Source organism: Rissa tridactyla, chromosome 1, assembly GCF_028500815.1.
Source record: "Rissa tridactyla isolate bRisTri1 chromosome 1, bRisTri1.patW.cur.20221130, whole genome shotgun sequence".
Lineage (NCBI taxonomy): Eukaryota > Metazoa > Chordata > Aves > Charadriiformes > Laridae > Rissa > Rissa tridactyla.
The window spans coordinates 59,165,963-59,192,969 of NC_071466.1; the positions used below are offsets into that span (position 1 = coordinate 59,165,963).

At 38.7% G+C, this 27,007-nt stretch overlaps 1 protein-coding gene across 4 annotated transcripts in view; it reads right to left on the bottom strand.

Annotated features, from left to right (window-relative positions):
- Positions 1 to 27,007, bottom strand: part of ABCC4 (ATP binding cassette subfamily C member 4) — a 156,944-nt gene that overhangs the window by 41,146 nt on the left and 88,791 nt on the right. For 3 of the 4 annotated variants that reach the window (XM_054213223.1, XM_054213215.1, XM_054213240.1), the window contains 5 exons: positions 25,955 to 26,034; positions 7,118 to 7,268; positions 6,357 to 6,476; positions 2,494 to 2,604; positions 883 to 983 (listed from right to left, as the gene is read on the bottom strand). In XM_054213223.1, coding sequence (XP_054069198.1) covers positions 883 to 983; positions 2,494 to 2,604; positions 6,357 to 6,476; positions 7,118 to 7,268; positions 25,955 to 26,034 — 563 coding nt within the window. The remainder of the gene's footprint in view (positions 1 to 882; positions 984 to 2,493; positions 2,605 to 6,356; positions 6,477 to 7,117; positions 7,269 to 25,954; positions 26,035 to 27,007) is intronic. The other variant, XM_054213231.1, reaches the window with a different exon arrangement.

Sequence of the window (27,007 nt, forward strand, 5' to 3'; positions counted from 1 at the left end):
GCTCTGAAGAAGCAACGTGCTAGACAAAAAAAAATACAAATCTAACATTATTATTCATTTTATCTGTTATTAAACATGGCTTTGCAACTTCTACAAAAGGACTACAGGTATTTCCTAGACTACGGTCAGCAATTCATAATTACAAGCAATCTTCAGCTGTCAGCACAACACACAAAAAAAACAGGTTTATGCTCAATGTGGTCTTTTTATAGTTTTTTTTCTTATATATTAACTTAAGGAAGTAAATAGGCAAACTAGAACATGCTGGTAAATATTGTAAATCTGTGGAAGGCAATTTATTTTAAATATTTTGGAAAACACACGATCCTCTCATCTGAATATAAACAAATGAATTCAAATATTTGTTAACTTACACCAAATTAAGAAGATATAAGCCTTTACAATGGATTAAGAGGACCATAAAAAAATGCCACGACAGATATAAATAAAATTTTAAAGTGCAATAATTAATAATACTAAATTAAAAATACCAAATCTAAAAAAAAAAAAGAAAAAAAAATCATTTAAAACAAACTTACTTATAGAGAGGGGATTGATTTATTGTAATTTTAGCGAGTTGCAATGCAATTGTCCACACTGTATCTAGACAGTCTCCCTTCTGTTGTAAAGGGAGATTATAAAGCCTCCTTTACTGCGAACGGAGAGGGACAGTCACTGGGCACAATTCATCTCAACAGACATTCAAAATCCGTCAGACAAATTATACCCTAGAAGACGCTCTTTTTCTTTATGGACTGTAAGTGGTGCCTCAGTAGCTTGCTAAGGTATTAACGTCCTAATTAAGAAGAATCTCATCTTTAAGGCCTCATGTCACAACCACGAAAAGGAACCGAGAGGTGAAAAGGAAGAAATAAACGTTACCAGGTTTTCAACTTCAGCACTTTGCCTCACACCCCATTGGAATGTTCCCATGAGGGTGATTGCGTAGGACAGAGCCAAACCAACCTGCCCCGCGTTCAAAGCTGCAGAACAAAGGAAAAAAGAGAACGAAATAGGTACACTGGTAATTACACAAAATCCTAGTTAACTTCACTTTCATGAGGTTACTTACATGATGGAAGCATTACAGCCAGAATTTTGTATGGTTACGCTGTACTTGCCATCTGTGCAATGAGTAGCCCCGGGCAGAACAGCTACTTGCTGCACTTTTTTTTTTTTTTTTTCTTTTTTTGGTACGTTTTGGAAATTGTCTGTATATTTGAAATGATAATCCCAATTCTCCTTGGCCTGGCATTTTATCCAAAAACTGAGGTTCAGTCTCAAAACTGTACTTACATAGCTTGTTAGAGTCATCCCTATCTGGCTGAGCATTAGTAACTTTTCACTTTTTTCTAAGGGAATTAGGTCAGCCCGTAAACTTAAGGAAAAAATGAGTGTAAAGTGATTTCCAAATAAGTTGCAAACATTTACATCAACTTTGTACTCTTGTAAGCGATCAGATGAAATAACAGGACAGAACGCTTCTTCCCCTGTTTATATAAGCATTTATTGTGTTCAGTGGGTCTGCTCTCACAAAACAAATTAATTCTGTCTGCTCCAATATTAAGCACGATTGTCCTCTGACTTACTTGAACTTTATCCTAGCATAGCTCTATTGACTTCAAGAGAGCTACTCCTTATCCAGAGGCAAGGAAAAGATTCGGGACCATTGTTTTGACTTGTCTTTTTGCATTCTAATAACATCAAACCTAGCTCAAAATTTTCAGTGTTGAGTAGCACAGAGTGTTCAGATTTTAAAACACACACGCATATACAGAACTTATCCAAAGGAAAAAGAAAAGAAACAAAAACAGCAAATTAGCACTAATTTTCATGTCCAAGATAATTACTTCTTCCTTCGTATTTTAGATGACTATCTCATTCTAGTACATCTAACCCAATTACATCCTGGATGATGCATACGCTAATGACAGTTCATGAGTGACAGTGAACATAAAATGTATTATTATGAGGCGATTTTATTTCTGGAACTGGCCTATCCTGCTGATCCAAGATATTAGGAAAGTATCCCTAGGAATTTTAGCTTGCCTTTTGGCCTACTGTGCCATGCGTAGAAAGGAAAAAAGCTGTTAAGAAGCGGCTCCGTGGGTGTTTCAGTATGAAAGGGAAAGCCCTGTAGGCCTAAAAAAGAAAGGCAAAGGTGGGGAAAAAGAAAAAGATTTATTTGTTGTTATTGCTGTGAAAGCCAGAATCTCAAAAGTGAAGATTACAGATCTGCAAGTTTGTATGCACATTTGGAGACGATGGCAGATGCATGCCTAAGCCCAGAAGATGTCTGAACTGCCTCCAGTATTTGCAGCAAAGCAGATACAGCCCCAATGCCCTAGACCAAGGAAGAGATCATGATCTAGAAAGAAACATTTAACTTAATTACAGTCCTTAAACAATTAGAAACAGCAAACTATGAAAAAGAATTAGACATTACTATACATGGTAATTACTGGGTGAACTTTTTCTAACATCTGTACTTACTCTTGGCAAGAAGCAGGGAACCAAAAGCAACCACTATAACAAAAATGGCACAGATGGCATCCAGACGCACAGCAAACCACCTCGAGGTCGTCAAAAATAGAAACCAGGCCTCTAACGTATATTTTACAAAGACATAAGAACAGTGGATTATTAGAAAACTAAGCTGTGTAATTATTATTAAATTGATTCGTGTTGATATTTTAAGTTGTTAAAAAAAAACACTGCCACCTTCAAGTGCACGTCTGTATGGACTGATGATAATCAGAATATTATCCAGTTTTCCTGAAATGGTCTAACCTAGTTTTCACACTGATAGCAACCACAGTGAGTATAACAAACAGTAATAGGAAGAAAAATAAAAACAATCAAGGCCCGAAGCATGGTCCATTTATTCAAAACGCAGCTGCAGCCAGTTAAGGTCCCATAAGAGCTATTCAATACAGCCAGTGGAGCTACAGAGCTATTTAACTGACTAAATGCACATATCTATTTTTGGAGAAGCTCACAGGTGGACATCTCCACTGGGCGCTTACATCCAGGTGTCCACAATTCGGTGCTAAATTACATCCCAGATAGATATGCTGCAGTACAAGATACAGGAGACGGCAGCAAAAGACATCGTAATACAGAAGGCAAAACGTTTGAATTCAGAGCCAAAACCAGAAGTCAAGTAGCCATAACAAAGTATGGCATTATTTATTGCTTAGGCTGCAGTCAGATGAATTGTTCCAGCTGCTACCAAGTCACAGCAGCAGGTCACCATTCCAAGCCTTTCTGCATTGCTTGTCATTACTCCATGCTAAAGATCAGTGCTGTTTCAACTGTTCCACTGTTCCTTAGCCCAGTGCTGGGAAAGATTCAAACTAAAAAAAACCCCTCCCTTGTATAGAAAAAGGGAGGAGGTGAGTCTGTTTTTAAGCCAGATCATTTTGGACAGCCAGATTACAGAGTGAGCAAATCAATAATTCAGACAACAGAAGCGCAGGAGGGCAGTAACTTTGGGAGGGCAGGGGAGGGCAAGTGAGGATGACAAGAGGCAGCCAAGTAAGGTCCAGACCTGGTAACCTCTTAGTCCCATTTACAGCAACTCTATAACTGCATATGCCTGACCACCGGTTTCATTAAACAAAAGACATCTGCTGTGGTCTAATGGACAGTCATACACCTAAGCACATGGAACGATACATGCAGAAGACAGTGCCACATCAAATCATAAACGTACTTCCAAAAATTGAATTCACTGTGATAATTTAGGTACCTCTCTGAAACCCAGGAGCTGAGTGGCATTGGAAGCAGAGCCTACAGGGCTTCCTGGTGACATGGAAGGTCATTTATGGTGCAATAGTGTAGTTGTAAGACCAGAAAATGGGACACTTGGGTTGCAGATTTTTCAGCTCCCAGGTTTTGCTCCATTGATCCTGTTGCACTAAACTGTCAGCTTGAGACAGGTCATTCTGCAGCCTCCCTCTGTAACCAGGGTCACCGTGCATGCAGGAATACAGCATTCATGGGGACTAAGAAAGACTCGCCATGATGTAACTTCTGATGACTCATGAATTTGCTTATAGAGATGTTGCACTGGCCGGAAGGAAACTTAGGTTTAGTCAAACCTCAGCATGCCTTTTAGATGTTTCTTATCTAAAGATTATTTAATATCAAATTCATAGGCATCCCTGAAGGAAGGTTCAAAGCGAGTGTCCCGTTTCCCATGTTCAGCCCTAAGAAGCGAGGAGGATACCACTCCAGCCAAAAGCAGTAAACAAACACATTGCTGGTTGGGAGAGCCTTCTACGATGCAGGGAAGAATTTAAAACTCTTTGGGAAACTTAAGAACCCAGGACTCCAAATTTGTGAACTAGTACGAAAGGCATCCTCTTCTCTCGGCTATTGCTTGCACGTATTTAGTATCAAAGAATCATTCAGGGTGGAAGCAACCTCTGGAGGTCTCTAGTTCAGCCTCCGGCTCAAAGCAGGAGCAGCTCTGAGGTCAGACCGTGCTGCTCCATGCTTTATGCAGTTCGAGTCTTGAAAATCTCTATGGATGGAGCCTGCACAACATCTCTGGGCAACCTGTTCCTCTGACTGACTGTCCTCGTGGTGAAAAAGTTTTTAGTATTCAGGTTAAAAAGTATTCAGGTTAAACCTCTCTTGTTTCCACTTCTACCCATTTTTGTGCTCCTCCCACCATGTACGGCTGAAGAGCCTGACTACATTTTTGGTAACGTCCTTGCAGGTACTGGAAGGCAGCTGTTAAATCCTCTGTAAGCCTTCTCTTCTGCGTGTTGAATAAGCCCAGTTTCCTCAGCCTCTCCTCACAGGGAATCTTTCCTGTCAGTTCCCTCACCATCCACCATCAGTGGTCCCTCCACTGAACTCACTCCAGTTTGTTAGAGCGTTTCCTGTATCTGGGGGTCCAAAACTGGATGCAGTATTCCAGATGTGGGTTAACAAGTGCCAAGGGGGATAATCACTTCCCTCCTTCCACTGGCTGTGCTCCTGTTGTCCAGATGTTGGCCTTCTTTGCTGCCCAGGCACACTACTGGCTCATATTCCCTCCGAGGACCGAAAACCACACACACGCACACAGACTAAGCAAGCTGGTATTTCCCACCCCAAATCCTCTGGTGGGAAAAGCACCAAGATGAAGCATGTAGGTACACAAAAAAGTGCGACTGTAAGCACTGAAGCTTGATCTCAAAAGCACATTCCTGAACTGCCCAGCAGTGGTGTTACTGACAGTTTTCTTAGAGAGACGCATAAAATCGACTGGAAAATAGTGTGCTTATGTTCCTTAGATCTGACCTTAAAATACAAGAAAATATTTCTTTTAAAGGTCACGGTCCTCTTTGTCTAGTGAAACTTTTGTATGCAGTTTATCAGCTAAAGATTGCTTTTAATACAAAGCCTAAAAACCAACTTTGTGTTCCCTCGCTATCCGCTACTGTAAAATTGATTTGGTCAGATTACTAGTAACTTGAAATTATTAAGAAATGGGGAATTCAAAGCCTCCCTGGAAGATATGTTTTCCCGGTCACAAGTTACTGGGCTAAACACGAAGGTCAGTGTGCGCGATTCTACAGCCTGTGATAACCATACTTCAGAAAAGATCAACTGGTCCGGTATGAAACCTTAGAAGCCCATAAATTACAAAAAAGCTATAAACGTACTTGTATGTCTTAGAATATACTTGTGTGTCTTACGACAGAGGAAATTCAAGATCTTGCCTAACAAACACAAAATGCAAATTTGTATTCTGCTGCATCTTGAAAAACATTGTAATGGAGAACATTTAGTTGACGAAAGGTAAAGAATCAAAGCGCAAATCTGAATTATAGTACTTACGCTTGCAGAATACTAATATTTTACACCTTCTAGTCATGTTAATACCATGTATTAGATCTGAGCCCTGAAAACTGCTCAAAGTAAAAACGAAGTGGAATTTATGAAACTTTTCCAAGATGATTTATATTAATAATCTCTTCCCTGTCCTAGCACACTACTTAATATTAAATGCTTCATAATACAGCTTGTTTTTCCCTCTCTCTCTTTTTAATGATGGAATCCAGGAAAATGTCAAAAATGATTCTTTAAGTATTCTTATCAGGCATACTTTAAAATGTTTATCTTAGACATTGTTAAAACATATGCGTGGGTATCTCAAATTACATTACAGCCCAAAGTAAACTCTCAAAATCTAGACAGATAATAACTTTTTTGTTCTACTAGAGAAATTTTACCCTAAAGAGACAAGTACGCAGCTCCTACTGATTTTAATGTACATTATATACATGTTGCTGAGGGCATAAGGTATTTCCCTCCTACAGAGCAAAGTATTTGATTTTTCACGTCAATTCATCACAAACCTGAGTGGAGGTCTTGGTGTGCATCAAATAATTTTTGAAATCTTTCCTCTGCTTTCAAAGCCCGAATAGTCCAAAGTCCCTGAAGGGATGACGACAAGTGGGAGAACACTGGACTGCGAGCTACAAAGGGAAATGAGAGTAACTTAGCAATAGCTGAAGGACAACATTTAATTCTTTTTGTACCACACTAATCTTTAATCCTACTACTTTATATTTAGCCATACCAGTTACTGTACTGCATCCATTTAGAATAAATATGTGATATCTTCAACCAAATTCCTCTTACTCAATGAGAATCAGTCAGACAGCCAGACAGATTAATTTATACAAAAAATGTCTTACATTTTTAACAATAGCTGTCGCTGAGGAAATTCTTTGAGCTTTATTAATGACACGAGGCACCCATGTTTGTTATTCATAATGCTTAATATTTCATATCACAGTCAAGCTAAAGTCAGACACAAGAATCAGATTAGGTCAGAAACACCATTAGTATGTGCATGCAAGGTCCCAAAGACCAGCAACTTAGCATGTTCTTAACTAGCTTTACTTACAGATAGTTAAACTGGCATACCTAAGGCTTATCATTATGCAAAACAGGAATTAAGTATGTAATTTACTAGTTGAGAACCAAGGCAATAAGGAAATTATTTGCATAGCAAAAGAAAAAAAATCTTTGATGGATTGTCTATAAAATACTAGCATTTCACATAATAATAAGCAGGGTTCAAACTAATATAAAGTCCCACCAAACTACATACTTGTGGATTCTAGACGTTTAATATCTCTTGAAGTGTCTAAGAAATACCGTCGAAGAAAAATGAAAAGAATAAATAGTGGAATTAAGGGTATGAGTATCCAAGGAATCACTGCCACAGCCACAGCCACCACACCAAAAATCTGTAGGAGAGTCTGTAACACAATAGAAATAAAATACAAAACTCTTTGTCAGAAGAATTTAATTTAGAACAAGTATAAAACTATTTAACACTATTGAAACACTTAAATATTTAAACATAACCATCAAATTTAAGAGCGGATGCATTGTATAACATATGAGCAACATCTATTTTTAAGTAACTTGAAGACTTTACGATTTTAATTTGACTAATTGTGCCATTTATGGTTTTCTTCGCATTATTTGTTCTTTAAGAAATGTAGTTACAAAACTGGTTGACTGAACATCAGTGTCTTTCTTCGTGGACTATTCTGTGACTGCTGTAACAAAATAGATGATTAATGAAATAGTTTGTGTCCATTAAAGATCAGTTGTCTACCTGGTGAATCAGGGATATGTTTTTTCACTCCAGGTAAAAATAAACTGCTGAAAGACTGACTTTCAGTTGAAAGACTTGACAGTTGGAAGACCGACTTTCAACACAGGCTTGTAACTTTTTCCTAAAAACAACTTTGTCCCATTTAGAAAGAAAACCTGCTATCAGTGAGCTTTCTCTTCCCAAAGGATTGCTTTGGGAAACATTACAAATAACGCTGTGCAAGAAGTGTCATAAGAGGCTAGTTTTACCAGGTTTACTTCAGAGTATGAGATGAACGGCTGGGCTAAACCTGAATTTACTCTTAGAAAACTAGATATAATGTGGAATGAAGCTGTGTTGCTTAGGTCAGTGGATCCTGGCACCGCTTTCCAGATTAAATTCCACATTTCCTGCAGACTTCTTCACATCAAATTTTCAGTTTGGATACACTATGAAAAGCATTATCTGTACACAAATTTATTTCAGAACACCAGCTGTGTATGTACGTATGTATGCCAGGAGTCCTGGCATAATGAAATCAGGGTGTGTTCATTTGCTCCTTAAAAAGGGGGGGGGGAAAAAAAAACCCCAAACATACAAAAAGAAACTCAGCTTGCACAGAAACCAGAAAACTGAAATTTGAGCTCAACGCTAAATTCCTGTATTGTTTTAATTAACAAATCCTTCAAAATGGCAATATTTTCTAAAAGGTTTCCTTTTTAGGGACTGTAGAGGAGCCGCCGCCTTCATCATCACGTACGACACACAAGTAGATTACAGGTGAGCTTTGTGGCTGCCTGATTTTTGGAGGCCAAAAATGCGTTAGTGACCACTGGGTGCTGAGAATGTGTGTCTCACAGCAAAAAGGCTTCCGTCCCTGTATCTGTGCATCAAGCTGGAAAAGTTAAGCAACACGTGAGCTAAGGTTGGATACCAGAAAGCCGCCTGGATTTTCAAACCCCTTCCCTGGAAGCGCCTATGAAACACTGCATTTCAGGTAGCCCCCACACACACACTCTAAAGCCAAAACCAAGCACCTTTTCCCTACATTTGTTTTTTTCTCGAGGCTTCTCTGACTTTACCCTAATTTCACCTGACCAAAGAGCAAAGCCACACACCTTACGCATTACAACTGCATGAGTCAGCATAATGCAGTCTTCGGCTCTAAGCAAGATCTTAGCTCACGATAGAAGATTTATCAGTGTAACAGCCTTGCACCTCAGATCCTGAAAGCACATTATACGGTCTCATAAATCTATTAAGGAAAATAGCTATAGGGTAGATACGGGGTAGGAGCTCTGAAGGAAGCTGCATTACCACTACACTGCTCATCCGTGGGTTAAGGTGTTGACGGCATCATGTTGTTTGACCTTCTAGATACGTAGATTGCAAACATTTTACCTAGATTTCATCACGAGGCAGTAAGGTGGCAGCGAGAGTGCACCGTACTTCACTTGGATCAATTACGCCCAAGGTTATGTCAGCACAAAGCAAAACAAAGCACCCTGGCTCCTCATCAGCGCTGCCGTCAGACCTTCTCTACCTTGTACTTCTCCGGCGTTCTTTAAAACCTTGTATGCGTATTTCATTTTTATTGTGGATGAGGAGAAAGGAAATAAAGATTCCTGACCTCCTTCAAATTTTCTCCTGTCTAGATCACTGTTTTCCCCAGTACTGCCCATTGTCTCTGCCAAACCTAGCAGCCATCCACTACTTTCTAATTTCTCATCGGCAAATGGAGTTCAAAGTCCGTTCCTTCCTCTAACAACTCACTCCCAAATCTGCTTTATACACCTGCTGCCTTCTCCCTCCATCACCTCTTAGACAGTCACAAAAAAGCAGTTTCTGAAGTACTTCTGTCTCCTCATACCATCAGCCGCAAACCTGAAGCGAAGCGCTGAGGAAAGCTGCTTCAAGGAAAAGAATTCCAAGGAAAATAAATGCTTCTTAATAAAAAATAAAAAAGCCTGAACTAAAGTTAAAACTAGAAGTTTTACTGATGATAATCTACAGTGTGTTGCAAAGTGCCAGTGGGGGTAGGAGTGGGAGTAGAACTATTAGGATCCAGCTCATGTAAACAAAGCCTTGCTACGGCGAAAATACAGGGAAGGAAAAGATGGTTAGGATGACTAAAGTAAAAATCTGACACCGCCTTTGGAAGGAATTTTAGATGAGCCTGCACCACCTTATCATTATAAAAATTTATGATAGGGTGGATCAGTCATGTGTGTTGTTTTTTTGGAAAACCAAACGTGCATATAAATTAACTCTTAATGAAGCAGCCTGAAAGCCAGACACAGCCACTTGCAGGCTGTAATCATGTACTCACTGCGTGAGGTAAGGCAAAGGTTCCTGCTCCCGAGTTTCACAAGGGACAGCTAACCTCCTCAGCTGGAGACTGCCCCAACTTCTAGTAGATTCACCGCCTGCAAGCTGGAGGACCCAAGATAACCAGTGGGCTGATGATAATGATCACACGAGTAGTCTGACCGCTCTCCTCTCTGGAGACAAGCAGTGAGCTGGGTATTCAGTTTGCCCAGCAAGAAACGCTCAGGGCTGGGGATCTAGACCCTGTCTAGCACAATCAGCTGACAATTGAAAACTGCATCAAAAGGCTAAGCAGGTAAGATTTCCCTACATGAAAGAAATATGACCTACATAACCAACATCTTTTACTGTATTTCCTAATTGCAGCATTTAAAAGTCTTCTGTAATAACTGTGCAGAAAACAACAGCCAAATAATAATAAAAAAAACCCCAACAGAAGCTGATTAATTACATTTTATAGCTATCTGCACAGTACTGGAAACAAGGCCACCCTATGCAAAAGACATCAGATATACAGGCTACCAAGAATGAAGAGACCTGGATGAAGAAATCTAATTTGCTTCCAAACGGAGACATACTGTCTAATGTCCACCTTCAAATTTGCTTCAGTTTCCCTGGAGAGAGAAGAATCTCCCACGCGCAGACTGCACATACTTCATCCCTAGAGTACAGAAAAGCACGTGCCATTTCTGTTGGAGTCACCCTCTTGCTTGCAAAAGTCCTGAAGGATTTCCCTCATGCTTTGGTCAGTCACTCCGTTCACTGTGGCTTGTTTTCCCTCAAAACATCTCCTCTCTTACTGAGGTAAGCATACCCTCCTATAACCCTCTGGGGCAATGAATACTCTGATCGGCACATTCCCTTGCGAAACACGTGCTTTCCCTTCATCTTCTGATGACCTACATATTCGTAATTCTTATAGGAGCTTCTACCTCAAACAGGTCTTGAACAAGGTATTTCTGTACCACAACCACACAAGAGAAAAAACATTAAACGCAAGGTAAAAAAACAACAGGAAAAACACATAAAAATCTGGAAAAACATGGGAATTACAAGCTACAAGCCACACTTATATCACAAGCTATAAGCCTTTCCCTTTGCTGCAGAAACTATACCATTTAGATAATGTTAGAAACCTTATGGCAAATTGTAAGCCATTTGAAGTCATTTAATAAAGTTGACAGGACAAAAATGCAAGAGCAAAATTTAGAGTTCAAGATGTCTCATAAGAATGTCTACCCTTCCGTCCTGTAGATCACTGCCCTTCTGTAACAGTTATACCCTCAACTCAATATTTCACGTTTGACTTAGTACTTCTTTGAAAAAGATGCCTGTACTTCATGTAGGACCCCATTTTGAATCCCTCAGGTCTGTTGGCACTTTCCTCCAGTGGGTCCTTAGAGTCCTTTATGTCCTCGTGGAAGTACCTATAAAACACCTGTCTAGTCTCTAACAGGCTCAAGAGTCAGATCTTTTGAGGTCTTCCATTTTCTTCCATAATTCAAAAAGAAATTTTGTGGTTTTGTTTTTCAATGGACCTTACAATGTATTTCAGCATTTCTTACAAAATATATGCATAAGGGGTACCATGCAGCTGTGTGTCTATGTAAGTTCCTAGTGTGACTTGTGACACCAAGTCATCCACATGGGTTTGACAGCTATGATATGGGACCTACTGCCATAGGAACCATGCCATTCTGGACTTGCAGCTGGTGACTTGGTAGGATGTCTAATGAATGAGTGGAGCCCAGGTGGATGGGATTTGAGACTCAGAAACCTGAACGTGGGAGTCTACCTGTGACCTACATAGTGAAACTCCTGTCCTAGTTCACAAGTTTAGAAAGTGATTCATCTGACCTTTAAGTGGATACCTAGTGACCCTACGGCTGAATACTTCTCTTGAGTCCACTAACTGCATTGACTAGATGCCCTCTGACTATAGGAAAGTAAGCATCTAAAGCCCAACAAGCAGATACCTAGATTTTCATGACTGAATCTGCCATCAAATGCCACCCAAGAACTGCAGTGTTCCAGGACTGGTTTTACCAATATTTAAGCAAAAGTCAAACACACCTACCCTGCCGCAGCCCCCAACTCCTACTCCCTGCACCCCAATATGCACTCCCAAGGATTGTATCAGCCCATGGACGCTGCCACGAAGCCATACAAATTTAATAGCAGCAGTGCATATCCTGCATATCCTGGATTTCAAGTTTGTAACCTTAACTGCATTTACACTGCCTCAGTCAGGCTCTGCTGTCTGAAGTACAGCCAGGTGAACAAACTACAAAACCCCACTCTGTTCATACTTGCGTGGCATCACCCTTCCTCCCTCTCCTCCCCTCCCCCTTGACTACAATTATTTCCTCATTGGCTCTGCCAAATAATTGCACGCACAATCAATCCCTAAATCCGGTTCTGACATTTTCTTTTTCCTCAAACATTTTTTTTTTTTTTTTAAAAAGCTCTTTCAACCCGGGCTGTTTGGACTGGCTGTTAAAGCACAACTGCACAGGCGGCGGGTTACCTGGCTCACCAGCGGACAAGCTTCCCTGGGGAGAAAACACTGCAAGGAGCAGATCGGAGCAATAAACACTTCACTCGGGCCAGCTGCATCCCGAGCAGCATATTGAACCACATCGTAGATTTTTTTGCATTTTTTCCTCTTTTATTGAAAAAAAAAAAAAAAACAAAAAAATACAAACCCCAAGAAACATCCAAATGGAAACCCTTTACTTTTGCACCGTAATCCTTGTACATGAACAGCTCCACTTCATTTTACTCAAAGTGGCCAAGCTGAAGCATGTAGTCTAGTCTTTAAACTACCTTTTTAATAAAATTCATGGGTTTTCCTTTGGAACTGGTTAAAAAATGTACATAAGGCTGTTTATACTACTGCTTGCATCAAACTGTCAAGGACGGATTTGTCTTGAGAGAAAATGCAATGAAGACTTATGAGTACAGGAGAAAAAGCATTGCACATAGCTCCAATATTTAAGAGACATCTCAGACATCATCCCTTTCTGAAGCAACCAGTGACAGCAATCTTTGAACAAGAATGACGGCTCTCAGTCAGTGTTAATTCAGCTTTAGGAAAATGTGTATCCACAAGAAAATTGGGAATATAAAGACAAGACAACCAACGCACTGAAAGGGGGGAAAAAAGGCACAGCTGGGAAAGAAATGAAAATTGTAATTTCAGATAAACTAAGCGAAAGAAAAAAAGTAAGAACTAAACACTGGCAGCTCTAAAAAGCTTCAAAACCAGCAAGCTTGTCTTATCTTCTGTGAGACACCCTCTCCTCCTCTGAATCCTGCTATTTACAATTAGTCGACAAGAGGTTACCAAATCCATATGTCACTGCAAATGGGCTGGATACACCTGTCAGATATACCACAGAAACGCATTCAAAATCCCCAGTCACATCCTTAGTGCTAGTACCTTTTATTTGTTCTTCTCTCTATAAGACAGTCTTTCTGAATCATTGTTTTTCCAAGCGAACAAGCATATATTTAGCTCCTCAGGGCAAATGTTTTCTGTGCCACCAACATGCTCATTCATTTGACTTGGCATGCGTTTTGCCATTAAAAGAGAAGCCTTAATATTTGTTTGAGATCATGGAGAACTGTGTCCAATTGTTCTTTAACAAGTGACCTTATAATAAGAAGGGTGTTTTCTTTAATACATTGGCACTGCCACTATTCTGTTGTATTTCAACAGCATCCTATCATCAATAACCTCTTACCCTACAACAAGGGGTAGAAACAGGCTTTCTGGGAACCCTGGGCCAAGAGGTTTAATCGTCTTATGCAGGTCTTGATCCCAGTAGCAGTTCTCAACAATCATAGTCCATATGTTGTCTGAGACTCCTAGATATTGATGCTTTAGAAACATGCATAATCAAGCTCTGGACTTTGTGATTCTGCCAGACACTCGAAATACTCATCCTTTAAAACTCCACGTTACATTGCTACATCATTCAGAGGTTATTTTCTTCTTATAATAAATTGTCTTCACTCATGTAAGAAGAAGTTGTAAGGTGTTGCCAGGACCCTCTGGCCACAGTAATAAGTTACTTCCAGCTAACACAGATTTTTCCATGGGGAAAAAAAGGCTTTTATCAGAGCCAAATCTATGATCTCTACTTATGCACCTCTACATGCAGCTCCTGTTCATACCCACTGTACATGGAAAGCAGTACTGTCACACAAGAAAGGACAGTGCCAACACCCATTCTGGTAAATTGTCTGTGGACAATGTATTTTTCTGTTTACAAGCAGTAAAAACTTGAGGACTACCTTTAATTTGGTTTTCTCAAATGCTTTTCTTCTATTGCACCTTGTGCCCACTCAGCAGTTCTGCATAAAAGTGTTCTCAGTGATATGGGCAGCAAAGCACAACTTTGCAATGAGGATCTATACAAAAGCAAGAGGTCCTCTTCTTGAAGTTATAGGGAGTTAGTTATAACTTTATTCTGATCTCTCTATAAAAATGATATAAAAAATTAATATGTTTGGTTGTTCAGCAGTGCTAAGTTTGTCGTCCTCTCCTGTAAATGTCCACAGTCCCTGGCTATATTCTTACACTGTTCTCTTCCCAAGGGAAAAAAGGCACACACACAAAAAGCTGTTCACATAAACTATAATGCTCTTTGTACCACGACAAATATGTCGTATCTTCCTGCGGAACAGCTCAGATGCCAAGCACAATTCTACACGGCAGCTTGAGGAAAAAGCATTAATCAGAGAGTGCAGAACACGCACACGCTTTGCTTTCTCAACTGCTCTTGCCAGAACCTGCCTGAAATAATACAGAAAAATGTCTGTCACCATCCAGCCCTCTCAGAGCTACTCTTCTTCTCAGGTAGCGGAAAGCATCCCTTTCCATTATATTAATTTACGGGTTTTGTGACTCCAACACCCCCCACACCCCGCCCCATCACAAAGTGTGGTCACTTTGTTGGCTGTTCCACTCCCTTCAAGATTTCTAGAGCAATGCACTTTTATATCTCCTCTATCAGTCCCTGCTGCCAAATAACTGGTATTTTTAAAGGGAAATAAAGAATGGCTTGACAGTTTCTGCTCCCCTCCTACCTCTTAGAAGCCATTTCCAAAACTTTTCCACAGCTATACGAGCCCAAGACAGTCCCACTGAGCACAGGCCCTATGAAATCAAAACATTTGATTCAACAATGGGTGCTTTTCTCTTTAGTACTACTACAAATGGTGTATTTCCTACTTTGTTCTTTTCTTCATGTGTTTAGCACTTTACCAGCAAGGGCTGATTCACCAATATTTGTCCTCGGTCTTATGCCACTTACAACCCTTCTAAAAGCAGTTTTTCTTTCAGTGATAATTCTTGCTTTCTTTCCATAGAAGAGGCACATACACATAGAACAAAATAAAAAAAAAAAAATAAATCAACAAATATCTCACTGCTTTCAGACTATAAATTGCAGAAGACAGACCTTACAAGCTGATACAAAATGATGCAAAAAATGGATAGTAAAAGGACTGGGAAGGGATAGACCTTTTGACACCGCCAGTATAAACCGGTGAATGCTGGGGTACTAAACAGGGAGTGGACCACAGAAAGCAGCCAGGTTCTCATGCTCTCCCCAAATAACATCTCCGATTGTTACTGCTGAAAAAAGACCACTGGCCTAAGATGGACCCCTACTGTGACCCTGCATGGCATTATTTAGTGTTCTTACGGTTTCGTCCATTAACTTATTTGCTAAAATACCATCCGCTGTTCCTGCAAGGAATTCCTCTGAGCTAATGATGATGTTACCACAACCTTTTCATCCATGCTGTGCACATTTTTTTCCCGGCTGTACCAAATGTCTGGCAAAATTTTGCTCACCACAGATGCTGCTGCCCCATACGTTGCAGTTTTGCAAACTCTTGTCTTTGAGCTACACGGATTTTCCTGCCTCGGGCCCCTTGTCCCTCATGGCCATAATGCCAGAGCAGCCCCGCGCCCTCCCCAAGAATACCTCATTTTCAACTGCATGACCTTTTCCGTTCAGCCAAGTCTAATTGTTTTGCCAGAAGTCAATTCTGGGTCTTTCAGCAACTTTAATAGCTTTGTGCTACGTTTGAACTGGGGGCTCTTCTGTTAAAAAGAGTATCAGTTCTTCAGTAACACAGCTCTTCAGCCTTACAGCAGTTACAAGCTTTTAAGCATTTTAATGTTTGTTCTTGCTATTTAAAATACACTATTCATATATTTATTTTTAAGTGGAATGAAGTACTACTCATATTTCTGTAAGTTCCACAGCAGCCCCTCTGCCCCAGTTAAATGAAAACTATGAAAAATATTAAGGACTACAGCATCGGCCATCCTAAGAAATAAAACTACCTTCTGTTCTTTTCTGGTCGCACTCTTTCATAGCAGATATGCAAAAAAAGCTTTTTAGCTTGTTTATGTTTTGTGGGTTTTTTTTCCCCCCTTAACTTCCCCAGAGCTTTGCCACTCTGATAGGGCTATAAAATACTACTTTCCTATTCAAAATAAACTCTTGACTGATAGTTCTTCAGTACTACATTCTGCCCGCTGATCACTCAGCTCCAGGAAGCTTAACAGTGGCCCGACGCTTTCAGCAAACATATTTTAACTAATCAGCACCAGCCTCTCACCATCACCATCAGGTTTCACCCAGTTCAGCCATTCTCTGCAGGTACAGAACCCAGCAGCATCTAAAGAAGTAAAAAGAAACTTCCTTGGCAGAGAACGAACATTATTTACTGTGGTAAGCACATGCTCATTCATGATTTATTAGAAAGACTTTTCAGAAGTTTGTTTATCACAAACCACCAACAAAGACACACTGACTGAAGTAACTAACTGATACCAGGTCTGACCCAAAAATCCAGACTTTCTATCAGTGAGAAAAATGAAAAATTATTTTTCTCAGTACTATGTTATGTTTAACAGAAGGATGGACAACTGAATTGGGTACCAAAGCCAGCACATTTTCAGTTTTAGAAGGGAAGATCTAAAACCATTATTTTAGCATACAAGTGACTTTCATAGTAAAAGAGCTCTACTTATTTAAACATTAGACTGATTTCAAAAATCCGTAAAAAAAACAGAAATAATAAAAGATTTAGGGGTGTGGTTGTGGAAGCAAATGCAATCACTCAGCATCCTATTCTTCCACAGTGCAGGAATGGCTTTTATCGAGCCCTTGAAAGAGCCTTTCTTAACAAGCAGATTTTTACTATTTCAAGAGCGCAATCCAAATGAATTATTTTTTTTTATAAATTATACAAAGCTATCCTGTAATGTCCATGTAACACAAAGAGGTATGGAGATTCCCAAAGAGAAGTGACATTCAGTTCCCAGCTGAACTCTCATCTTTTGCTGTATAAAACTGCCCACACTGAAGCCTCTACCCTTTGACGAACAAATTCGCCTGGAGTTTTCAAATCAGCTGCAGAGTTCACCAGGCAGCCACAGTATCAGCTTCGGCACGGAAGAAGTTCTTATGTTCTGCATGAGATGCACACATAACCCTGGCAGCACATTTCTAAGAGATGCAGTCTTTTTTTTGGCTAAAGATAATTCCTTGTCCCACATGTTTGTTTTGGGCATAAATATGCATAATGATTTAACACACGCACACACACATGCAAACACCAGCTATATGGCTTAGTAATTCAAATTACTTCCAAGTTTCTCCTTCCTTCTTGAATCAAAAGTGAAATCTCCAGTCCTTTTGCCAAACAGTGAAATCCTAATTTGTTTGTAAGCACACATTGCGCTATCTATAGTATATCAGTAGTTTAAGGCAATCTAGAAGATTTGTACTTATCACCATTTGGAACAGGATTGTTACACTCTATGACTGACAGCAGAATTAAAAGATTTCTAGCTACTGTGAAGTGTTAGAAATGTTAATGATCTTCAGAAGTCTTAAAAATAACCATCAGTTTGAGCTACAGATGCGAAAGGTTGCAATAATGCTTAAAAAGTCAGGTAAATACCTATAAATAGTAATGATAGAAATTCCCACTTTGGCACCAAAAGCAGAAGTAGTATATATAGAAAGACGGACCAAAATGAAAATGAGAAAACTGCAGAACATAAGTTCACTTACATCTGAGTACTTCTTGTCCCTCTTTCACAGGACAAAAAGCAAACAAAAAAATACCTTCCCATAGATGTAAAGAGACACAGATGAACAGAATCTCTCTCTGGAACTTTTACAAATTCCACCTTAACCAAAAGGGGGGAAATTTTCAAAACCACACAGAATGGGGGCACATCAGTGGACTTCCATACAACTACCTTGCCTTCTAGTAGCTGAAAATGTATTGAGAGTAATCTGATAAAGAAAACAGAGAAGGCAATTTGGCGAAGAGCTGATTTAAACCTGACTGAAATTTTGTATTGCCAGGTTTCAGTCCAACATACCAAAATACTACAAGAACAACTACATTTTTGTGTTCCTACCACTAAGCCACAATCTGTTCAAAACGTCGGAGAAATTAAGAAAACTGCATCTCAGAATGGTCATATGCTCTAGAAAAAGAAATGGGGAACACATAATTCCACTAAGTGAAAGTTAGCTTTATTTTTCTGTGTACTATGTTCAAAACACTAGTATTCCACATTTCATTGAGAAAATTGAAGGAACCACCCAGTGACGAAAGTATTATCTACATTTACCACACAAGTAGGGAAGTATAAAAACTAAAAGGAAAAGAGTTAAGAAAAACAAGAAAAGCAGAAAAGTGGTAAAGAAAATACAAGGAAGCAAGATGACAAAAAGGTAATGAAATCGCATTTTTCAGTACTATTTTGTCTTCTTTCCCATGTTAGATAAGGGGTTAATCTTAAAATCTTATTAATACTAAGTAAATACAATCCCTAAAATATTAGAAGTTACATTATGTTCCCACACAAATTAGTTTTGTTACTGCAATGGTATCTGTTGCCTTGACACTAACATGTGGAGAATGACATGCATATCTATTCTTATAAAAATTCTACACACTAACATAAATAGGAAAAAAAAAAAATAGGGTGAGGGAAAGGATTGAGCTGGATTACACATGACTGCTATAGTGACAACAGACCTTTAGCTATCCCTAGAAAACCCAGGTCTGTGTTTAAACAGGGGAATCCACCTATTAGCAGTGACTCCAGACTTTACACGTTTTATCCTACACACATACCATCAATCTGAGTAAATACGCAGTCCATATGATGCAAGACACTCATCCTTACATTCAAAGGAATGTGATGACAGGTACAGAGTCAAGACCAGCAATAGCTTCAGCATAGATTATCTCCACTGCTGGCCACCATCAACAAGACTAATTGGCTACTGGGATTTAACAATCAAGGCATTCAAGGACAGAGGAATGAAAGGTCAATAAAGAACTGCATTATTTGGACAAGTGTCTGTGCTAAACTCACAGCTCCTGTGTGTTGGTCTTGGAGACACAAGTGCAACACAAGCCTCTTCTTCCTCCTCAGCCTCTCACACTGCCTTTTTTTTTTTTTTGGGGGGGGGGGGGGATGAGGAGATAACGACACAACACAGTGTACAACCCCTTTTAAAATGCAAAGAAAATAGCAAAACTGAAAGCCCATATGACTATCAAATGACTATATCAAAAATTAGGCTTTTATCATAATGATCGTTTTAACCTTTTCTGTAGTTAGAGCTCTAAAGTAACCAATAAAAAAATATATACGCCTATTATTTTTCTTCATGTTTTAATTGGTCTTTCATTATGCAGTAGCAAGATGCACCGTAGTATGCATCTTGGGAACGTACAGTTAGAACATCAGTTCCACAGAGAAAAATTTCCATAAGATTTCAGCAGTCAAGTGCCACCAGGTAACTGGTTTTTTTAAAATTTATTTATTTGTCATTTAAACCTCAGCACAGCTGCACAATCTTGTGACCTAACCATCAAACAAAACCACCAGGATTCAGCAGAAGGGAAACCAAAAGGTGTCTCCAAGATACAGGTCTGCTCTACGTACCAGGCTAAAGAGAATATGCTGACATTTAACAAAGGTCTCACCACTGGTTATTGTCTCACAACATATTTATGATCATATTTTAAACGCACAGATGCAAACACGCAGAAAGAACTGTTCTTTAATGAATAAAAATATCTCTTAAAAATCAGACATGCATACATGCAAAACCTGGCTAAACTGGAAAAAACAACACAACAAACCCTGCAGAACCCCACCTCTCACAGAAATCACAAAATAACAACGTCATTGTTAAACTAAAAGATCCTGGAATTCCTTCTACACACTTTCCCTGACATCTTCACACAATAAAATGCAGGGGTCAGTGGTACTGAAACAAGGAATGGCAGTTCCACTCTTGTGCACATACGAAAGCGAGTGACCCAAGCCATTATTCCAGTCTGAGGCACTTTTTGTTCCTAATATCCAGATGCAGCAGCTTTTTTCTTTCTTTTTTCCTTTTTTTTTAAATTTTTTTTTAAAGAAATGACTGCAGACACCTCCTTCACATTTTCCTTTTCTTCAGCATTTTCACTTCATAAAGCTGCAGTCAATGTGTTTTGTGTGTGGTGAGAAGGGAATGGCACATTCAGTGGTGGTCTCAGCCACAGCCTACATTGGTGGCTCAAGTAGTCTCAGGATTAGGTCTTTGTGCGTGATGAAAGGATATGAAAAGTCAGTTATTTAAACTCAGTCAAGCTGTTGATTTTGGGGAGGAAAAAGGTTTTGCAATTCAGTTTTCCTCAATAAATCACTGCCCTTTTCCAAGGGCAGCTGCAGATAGTTCACATGTTCACAGTGTTCTCCAGAAACAAAACAGATCATGATTTTTTTTCCCCCCCTCCATCCAACATAGGGTAAGAAATCAAAATGAAGGGGCCATCACATTAAGTTACTCAAATTCACTAGAAACTAAAGCAGAAAATCAACTCTGTTAACAGGTAATAGGATCACTGAAGAATTAAAAGAGCAAGAAACTACAGAGAAAACCGTCCCTTTGGAATTTATTGTAATAATTAACTAAACCAAAAGAAAATCTGAAATATATTTCAGCATCTTTGTATTCAATCAGTTTATAGATAAAATTTTCAACCAGCAGTTTATCAGTTTGAGTTCTCATCCTGCATTGCCTGAGACCACAGTTTAAAGGTGTTAAGCCTCTGCAGATCTATCTGAAGTCAAAGTGAGATTCAGGTATTAAAAACACGCCTTCGATGAGCTCTCAAAAATATAGCATCCAAAATACTGGCCACTTCGGAATATCTGGCCTAATGTGCATAAAATACTATTAAATAGATTGGATTCTTAATTCCTAATATGTCCTCATTAAATTATTTTATTCTATTCCTTATGAGACCTTTTCCCAAATTAGTACAGTGTGTTTTATTAGTGTCGCATTGAGCTAGATGTTGCTATGCATTTTAACCATGGCATTTTAAACTACAAGCCCCACACCGACCAGTGAAGTCCACATCAACAGAACCTTGTACTCCCACTGAGCTTAAGGCAGGAGGAAGAACAACAGTGGGTTATAACACTGAGTAAATCAGCTGCTATTTTCAGAGGAGCCTAAGAAAATTAAGTAACAAAATCCCAGTCATCTTACGTGGCACCTGACTCCCCTAAGTCCCCGTGAACTTATTTATAGGATGCTCAAGTTCATACCACCTAAGTTAGAAGCCTTTGGGTAGCTCTTGGAGGCTGCTGTCAGGCCTGCCCTCTGATTAAACTAAGAAATACATAAATAAAGCATATATATCTAAACGAAGTAGATGTTTAAATCCTCTTAGAAAGTATTAAAGCCCTGTAATGTAATTCACACAAGTAGTCCTTTACCTGAGGAGATTCTAACTTAGTTGGAAAACACCTGCCATAAATACGTAACTCAGGATAGGAAAAAGAAAGCGAGATACAGAACTGAGGCTAAGGAGGCTGACAGCACTAAGGCGAGCTATTAAAAATATGTGAGCTCACCAAAAAAAAAAACAACCCACCACCTTCACTGAACAAGTTCATTCAGCTTTTTGATTATCTGAATCAACCTACAACCATTAATTACTACCTGATTTAGTGCTGTATTTAGTAGAAGTGTCATAGTGAATATTTAATTGCTTTTTATTTTATTTTTTTAGGAGAGCTGGTATGGAACCTTATGGCCAGACAGAATCCAATATAGAAGATAAGGCACAGGCTTAGACTGCAGACTGTAAAGTTCATTTTTTTTTTTTACTTTAATGAGCTTTGACCTGGACTGCAAATGTACAATTAAAGATATCTCAGTTGAATTGCGTAACTTAACCTTTGGTTTCTTTTCAGTTTCTATACTTCACATCTACCCACAGAGTTCTGTTCAATAGCTATACAATCAAACATAGCCATAAAATGTGTTGTCATATTTTTTATTTATAAATCTTGGAGATACAGCAGTAATTTCTACAAAAAGCTAGTCAACTGCACTACCACGGCATGTCTCCTATGCTGTTAAAATTCATAAGTTAAGTGGAATAAAAAAAAAAAAGCCTGCCGCCTCCTAGTGAGGACTGTCCCTCCTGCCCCTAATCTCTCCAAAGACAGGTGTGCTATAGGATGGCAGGAAACTATAAACACAGCGAGAGTTGCTACTTTGGGGGCTATTACAAAGCAACAGTTTTGCAAAATCTAGCCGGGTTTTCAGAAGAATGCACAAGGCCTATGATGCATTTTTATGCTTGCCATATACCTTTTATTTTTGCTTTAACAAACAAGTGTACAGTAACTATCCACTGCCTTGAAGAGAACGGACTGTTTCTTCCTCATTGACTCAACGGAAGACGTAAAAAATCCAACTATTTTAGTTCAAGGAATTAATTTTCATCCAGTATAGCTGTCTAGGCTAAACATGCTCATTATGACTGTAGTGCAGTGTATAAATCTTATTAGGCACTCTAAAAAGAACATTATGAATTTTTAGCATTGCCTTAAAATCTGTACTCGGTGCAATTCGGAAATTCTCGAAACTAGTAGATTTCAATTATTTATTTATTTATTTATAGGTATTTAAATGGGTTTATATTGTAGTTTTTGGGTGTCCAATCACATTGTGTTTATTTGTGCAGAAATTATACACTCACTTGCCAATATAGTAAGAGGGTGGAATGCTTCACTATGATCCTAGCAGTAACTCAGAAAAAGGACCACTTCTTCAATGCAAATCCGCTCAAGAAAAAGCTTCTACACACAAAGTAAGATGAACCAGTTACTGCATTGTTTATTAAGTTTCACTTGATTCTTCCTGACAACCATTTAAACAATGAATGTTGGGAAATGTCTCTCAAAGAATCAACAACAATGGCTGGGATCAGAGCTTTTATATTTAGCTAATACTGTTTTTAGAAAGGAGAAAATATTTCTTCCTGAAGGGATTATAGGAAGTCTTATAAAAGACACCTGCAAACAAAACAAGTGACAAAAGATCTCTATCATAATTGATAACAGTTATCCTTTGTAAAAATCTGTACTCCTTCAGAAACAAATATCATATCTTTGCTATTGAATTTCAAAAGGCATCCACTAACCAACGAGCTTGCTGATCAAGAACAGTAAGTTTTAGAAAATCTGCCAAGGAGGAAGTGCTTTTGTCTTATGGATAGCAGCGCATTATTAATCAACAGTAAGTTCCTACATTTTCTTTTCTGATGCCAAATAGAACAGGCAAGCTTTGAAAGACAGTATCTTTTCAATAGCGTGCTGGACACATAACATCTACTTTATTTTTTTGAAAAGGAAAACTTTTCACTTAAAATGCAAACTTCAGAATTTGACAAATTATTCAATAGCCAATTTAAAAGAAATGCACAAAGTAATCAACATGAGGGGAAATGTTTACAAAATGTGGTTTACAGTAGGAGCTTGAAAGAAGAAAACAATCACATCTAGAGCAACAGAGCTTCATTCTTTCATCCCAGACCAGTGAAGTGGTAAGCATATACTGCCTAAAGTATCTATACACTGGCCAAATAACTAGGTTTTCCAATTTGCTAATAGATGATTTGGTCCTCTGTATGTGCTGTGCACACAGGTTAGCTCCTTCCATAGCTTTCTTTTGGAGCAAACCAGTTGGTTCCTTCAGAAAAAAAAAAAAAAAAAAAAAAAAAAAAAAAAAAAAAAAAAAAAAAAAAAAAAAAAGAGAGTGTCATTCTCAAAACAGTTTGCTTCAGGGTCTGCTCCCAAAAAGAAGTATGGACTAGACCACACCAATTCTGGCTCCCTCTGCTTACGCAGACTTCGCTAACATTTTCCCAGCAAATTTTGCATCCTCAGACAACCCCACATGCCTTTAAACCACATGCTGGGGCATGCAAAAACACTCACTCAGTTTCTTGCTACAGAAACAGTGTGCAATGGGCTGCACGCAACTCTCACATCACTGTAAATGCACGGAACTAAGGAAAAGGGTTAATGATTTTATCCGAAGACCAGAGGACACAGAGGATGCTCTGGCCACGAGTAGTATGTAGTATGAATATACACAGCGCAGTCTGCTGTAAAGGGGACAAACTTACGTAAATACAAATCCCTCTGCATTGCTTGGTCTAATGGCCAAAGAGCACTATGTAAAAAGAGATGGTTTCGACTTTGTGGATGTAAATCCTGCGCTAAGAGAAGAGGATAAGGATTGCAGGACAGCTTTCCAGCCAAAAAGAAAGGCGCATACATATTGCCCAAGAGAAATGAAATAAAGTAAGATATTCTGTCCAATAAGACAGTTAACGAGACTGCAAAAAACTTGGAATCTGTATAAAAAGCAGAAAACAAGTAGTACATTACAGAAAGATGTTTATATTGCACTTCCAGGAAACAATTTGTCAGGGCCTTAAAAACCAGTGAATTCAAAATCTTAATATTCACTATAAGCAACTCCCTAACTCACAAAAAACCCCAATTGCTTTAATTGATAGGTAAAATACATCACCTTCTTTTCTTCCCCAAAATGACACGTGGCACTGTAATGCTTTGAAAAACAAACACACACCTCAACTTTAACAACTTCACTAAACTAGGAAAAAGACTTTATCTTAAGAAGTGATTTTACTGACTCCTTGGAATAATTTTTTTTCCTATTTTCAAGAGTTTAGCATTAACAACACAATTAAACCGTTCAACCCAAAATGCCTTTGAATTATTTTTAAAGAAGTCAAAACGAGGCTTAGATCCTGAATAAGTTATTGCTAAGAGACAAAGCAAAGTTAGCAACAGCACCTTAAGAAGCATTTCTGATGTGAGCATGACAGGTCTGATCCACTAAGTCATTTCTTTCTCTAGCCTCCACGCTTCTGTGTACTCTGTGATTCATGTAATTTTGATACAGTAGGATCAACTTTTTTGCAGCTTTATCCTTCTGCAACTTTTTACAAGGAGGATTAATAGCAACTGCAACAGAAGAATTACCTTGATGTCACATATAATCCTTTATCCTTTCATCATCATCAAAATCTCAGTGCTTTGTCCATCTTTCTTGTCTGCAGCAACTTATTTCACTTGTTCCTATTAAGGCTATTATATTCACCCTATTACTACTAATCTTTTCTTTGTAAATAGCCACACCTATTTTAATCCAAAATGGTGTGGTAAGCATTTGATTCTTTGTGGAAGTAGACATGTAATTAGGTTAATCTGTGCTATCTTTTCATGTGAGTTGATTGTTTCTTTACTATGGACATATTTCTTATAACAGCAATAAGCTTGCCAGATTGCTCGGAGGCAAATCAGGAGCAATTTACCAAGCATGTAGCTACTATGAACTGAAATCTTGACATAATAGCAAGTTGTGTATAGCCACTCCTACCTGCCAGTTATTACTCATGTTGGCTTTTTACTGACACATTAAATTTCAACCGCACCTTTCTTTCACAAACAAGTACTTCCATTCAGCTCAGCTACATCTGTGACAAATAGCTGATCCTCACCAAAGCGTACAGGAATCTAAATTCAGAATGCATCGCAGAAGCCTTTGACAGTAGCAACGGAATTACCTGCACGAAATCCAAAAACGTCAGTGGAAGCAAGTCATCCAGGTGGCCAATATCTTTGGAGAAACGATTTAAGATTCTTCCTATAGAAACAGGGTTGGAGAAGAAAAAGAAAGTAAATATCATTCCTTAAAAGATCAAAATATCTTAAGCACACCACATTTTACCATTTTAGTAACAGTTAAAAGGAAACAACTGGAATCTAAAGATAAAAAGACACTTTTTGAAACCACCATGAAGGGAATCTTTTACAACCACTGCAATATATGTTGAAGAAGAATACATTTTTACAAACCGTCTTTCACACGAGTCTAAAACCTTTACTTAAACTGCTAGGAAAAAAATAAAATGGGCTTTGAAGATAATAGTTCAACAGAATTTAACAGGTGAAACACACATGCTTTGTATGCTCAACATGTGCAGATAAAGGTTTACAGTTCAGACAACTTAACGCAAGTTTCATCAAGTAACATCAGCCAGAATCTGCTGCTATCACTGACTGAAACTCACTAGTGCCTGCACGTCCCAGATAGATCACAGTTGATCTAACTGATCCTTTTCAGTATTTCTGTTCCCACCCCTTCACCATTATACGTGGATTCAAATTGCTGGCGTTTCTGAAATAAAATTTGAGATAGATTTGCGCTCATGCAGCCCTACATTTATACTTATTCAAAACCTTGACAATACCGATCTTTATTAAAGCTAATAAAACAATTTTTAATCTGCTGTCAGTGAAGCATTTACACTTCTCTATTTTCCCAAGTTCTACTTGAGTGGAAAAATCAGTTATAGCAAGAGTTCTTTAATAATTAAAGTCACAACGCTGCCACCCGTAAGTGGATTAGTATCTTTGTCTATTAATCGATATCTCTACTCACCAGGAAAGAAACTAAGCTAAGGATGGGAATCTGGCCTTTTCTAAGGTGTGTAATGCCTGTACATGCATTCACATTGCTTTTTTATCTACATATATCTTGATTCAATTATTACTTCTAACTGGTATAAACACATTCACTGAATTGGCAACAAAAGACTTTTTTTTTCTTTTTCCTT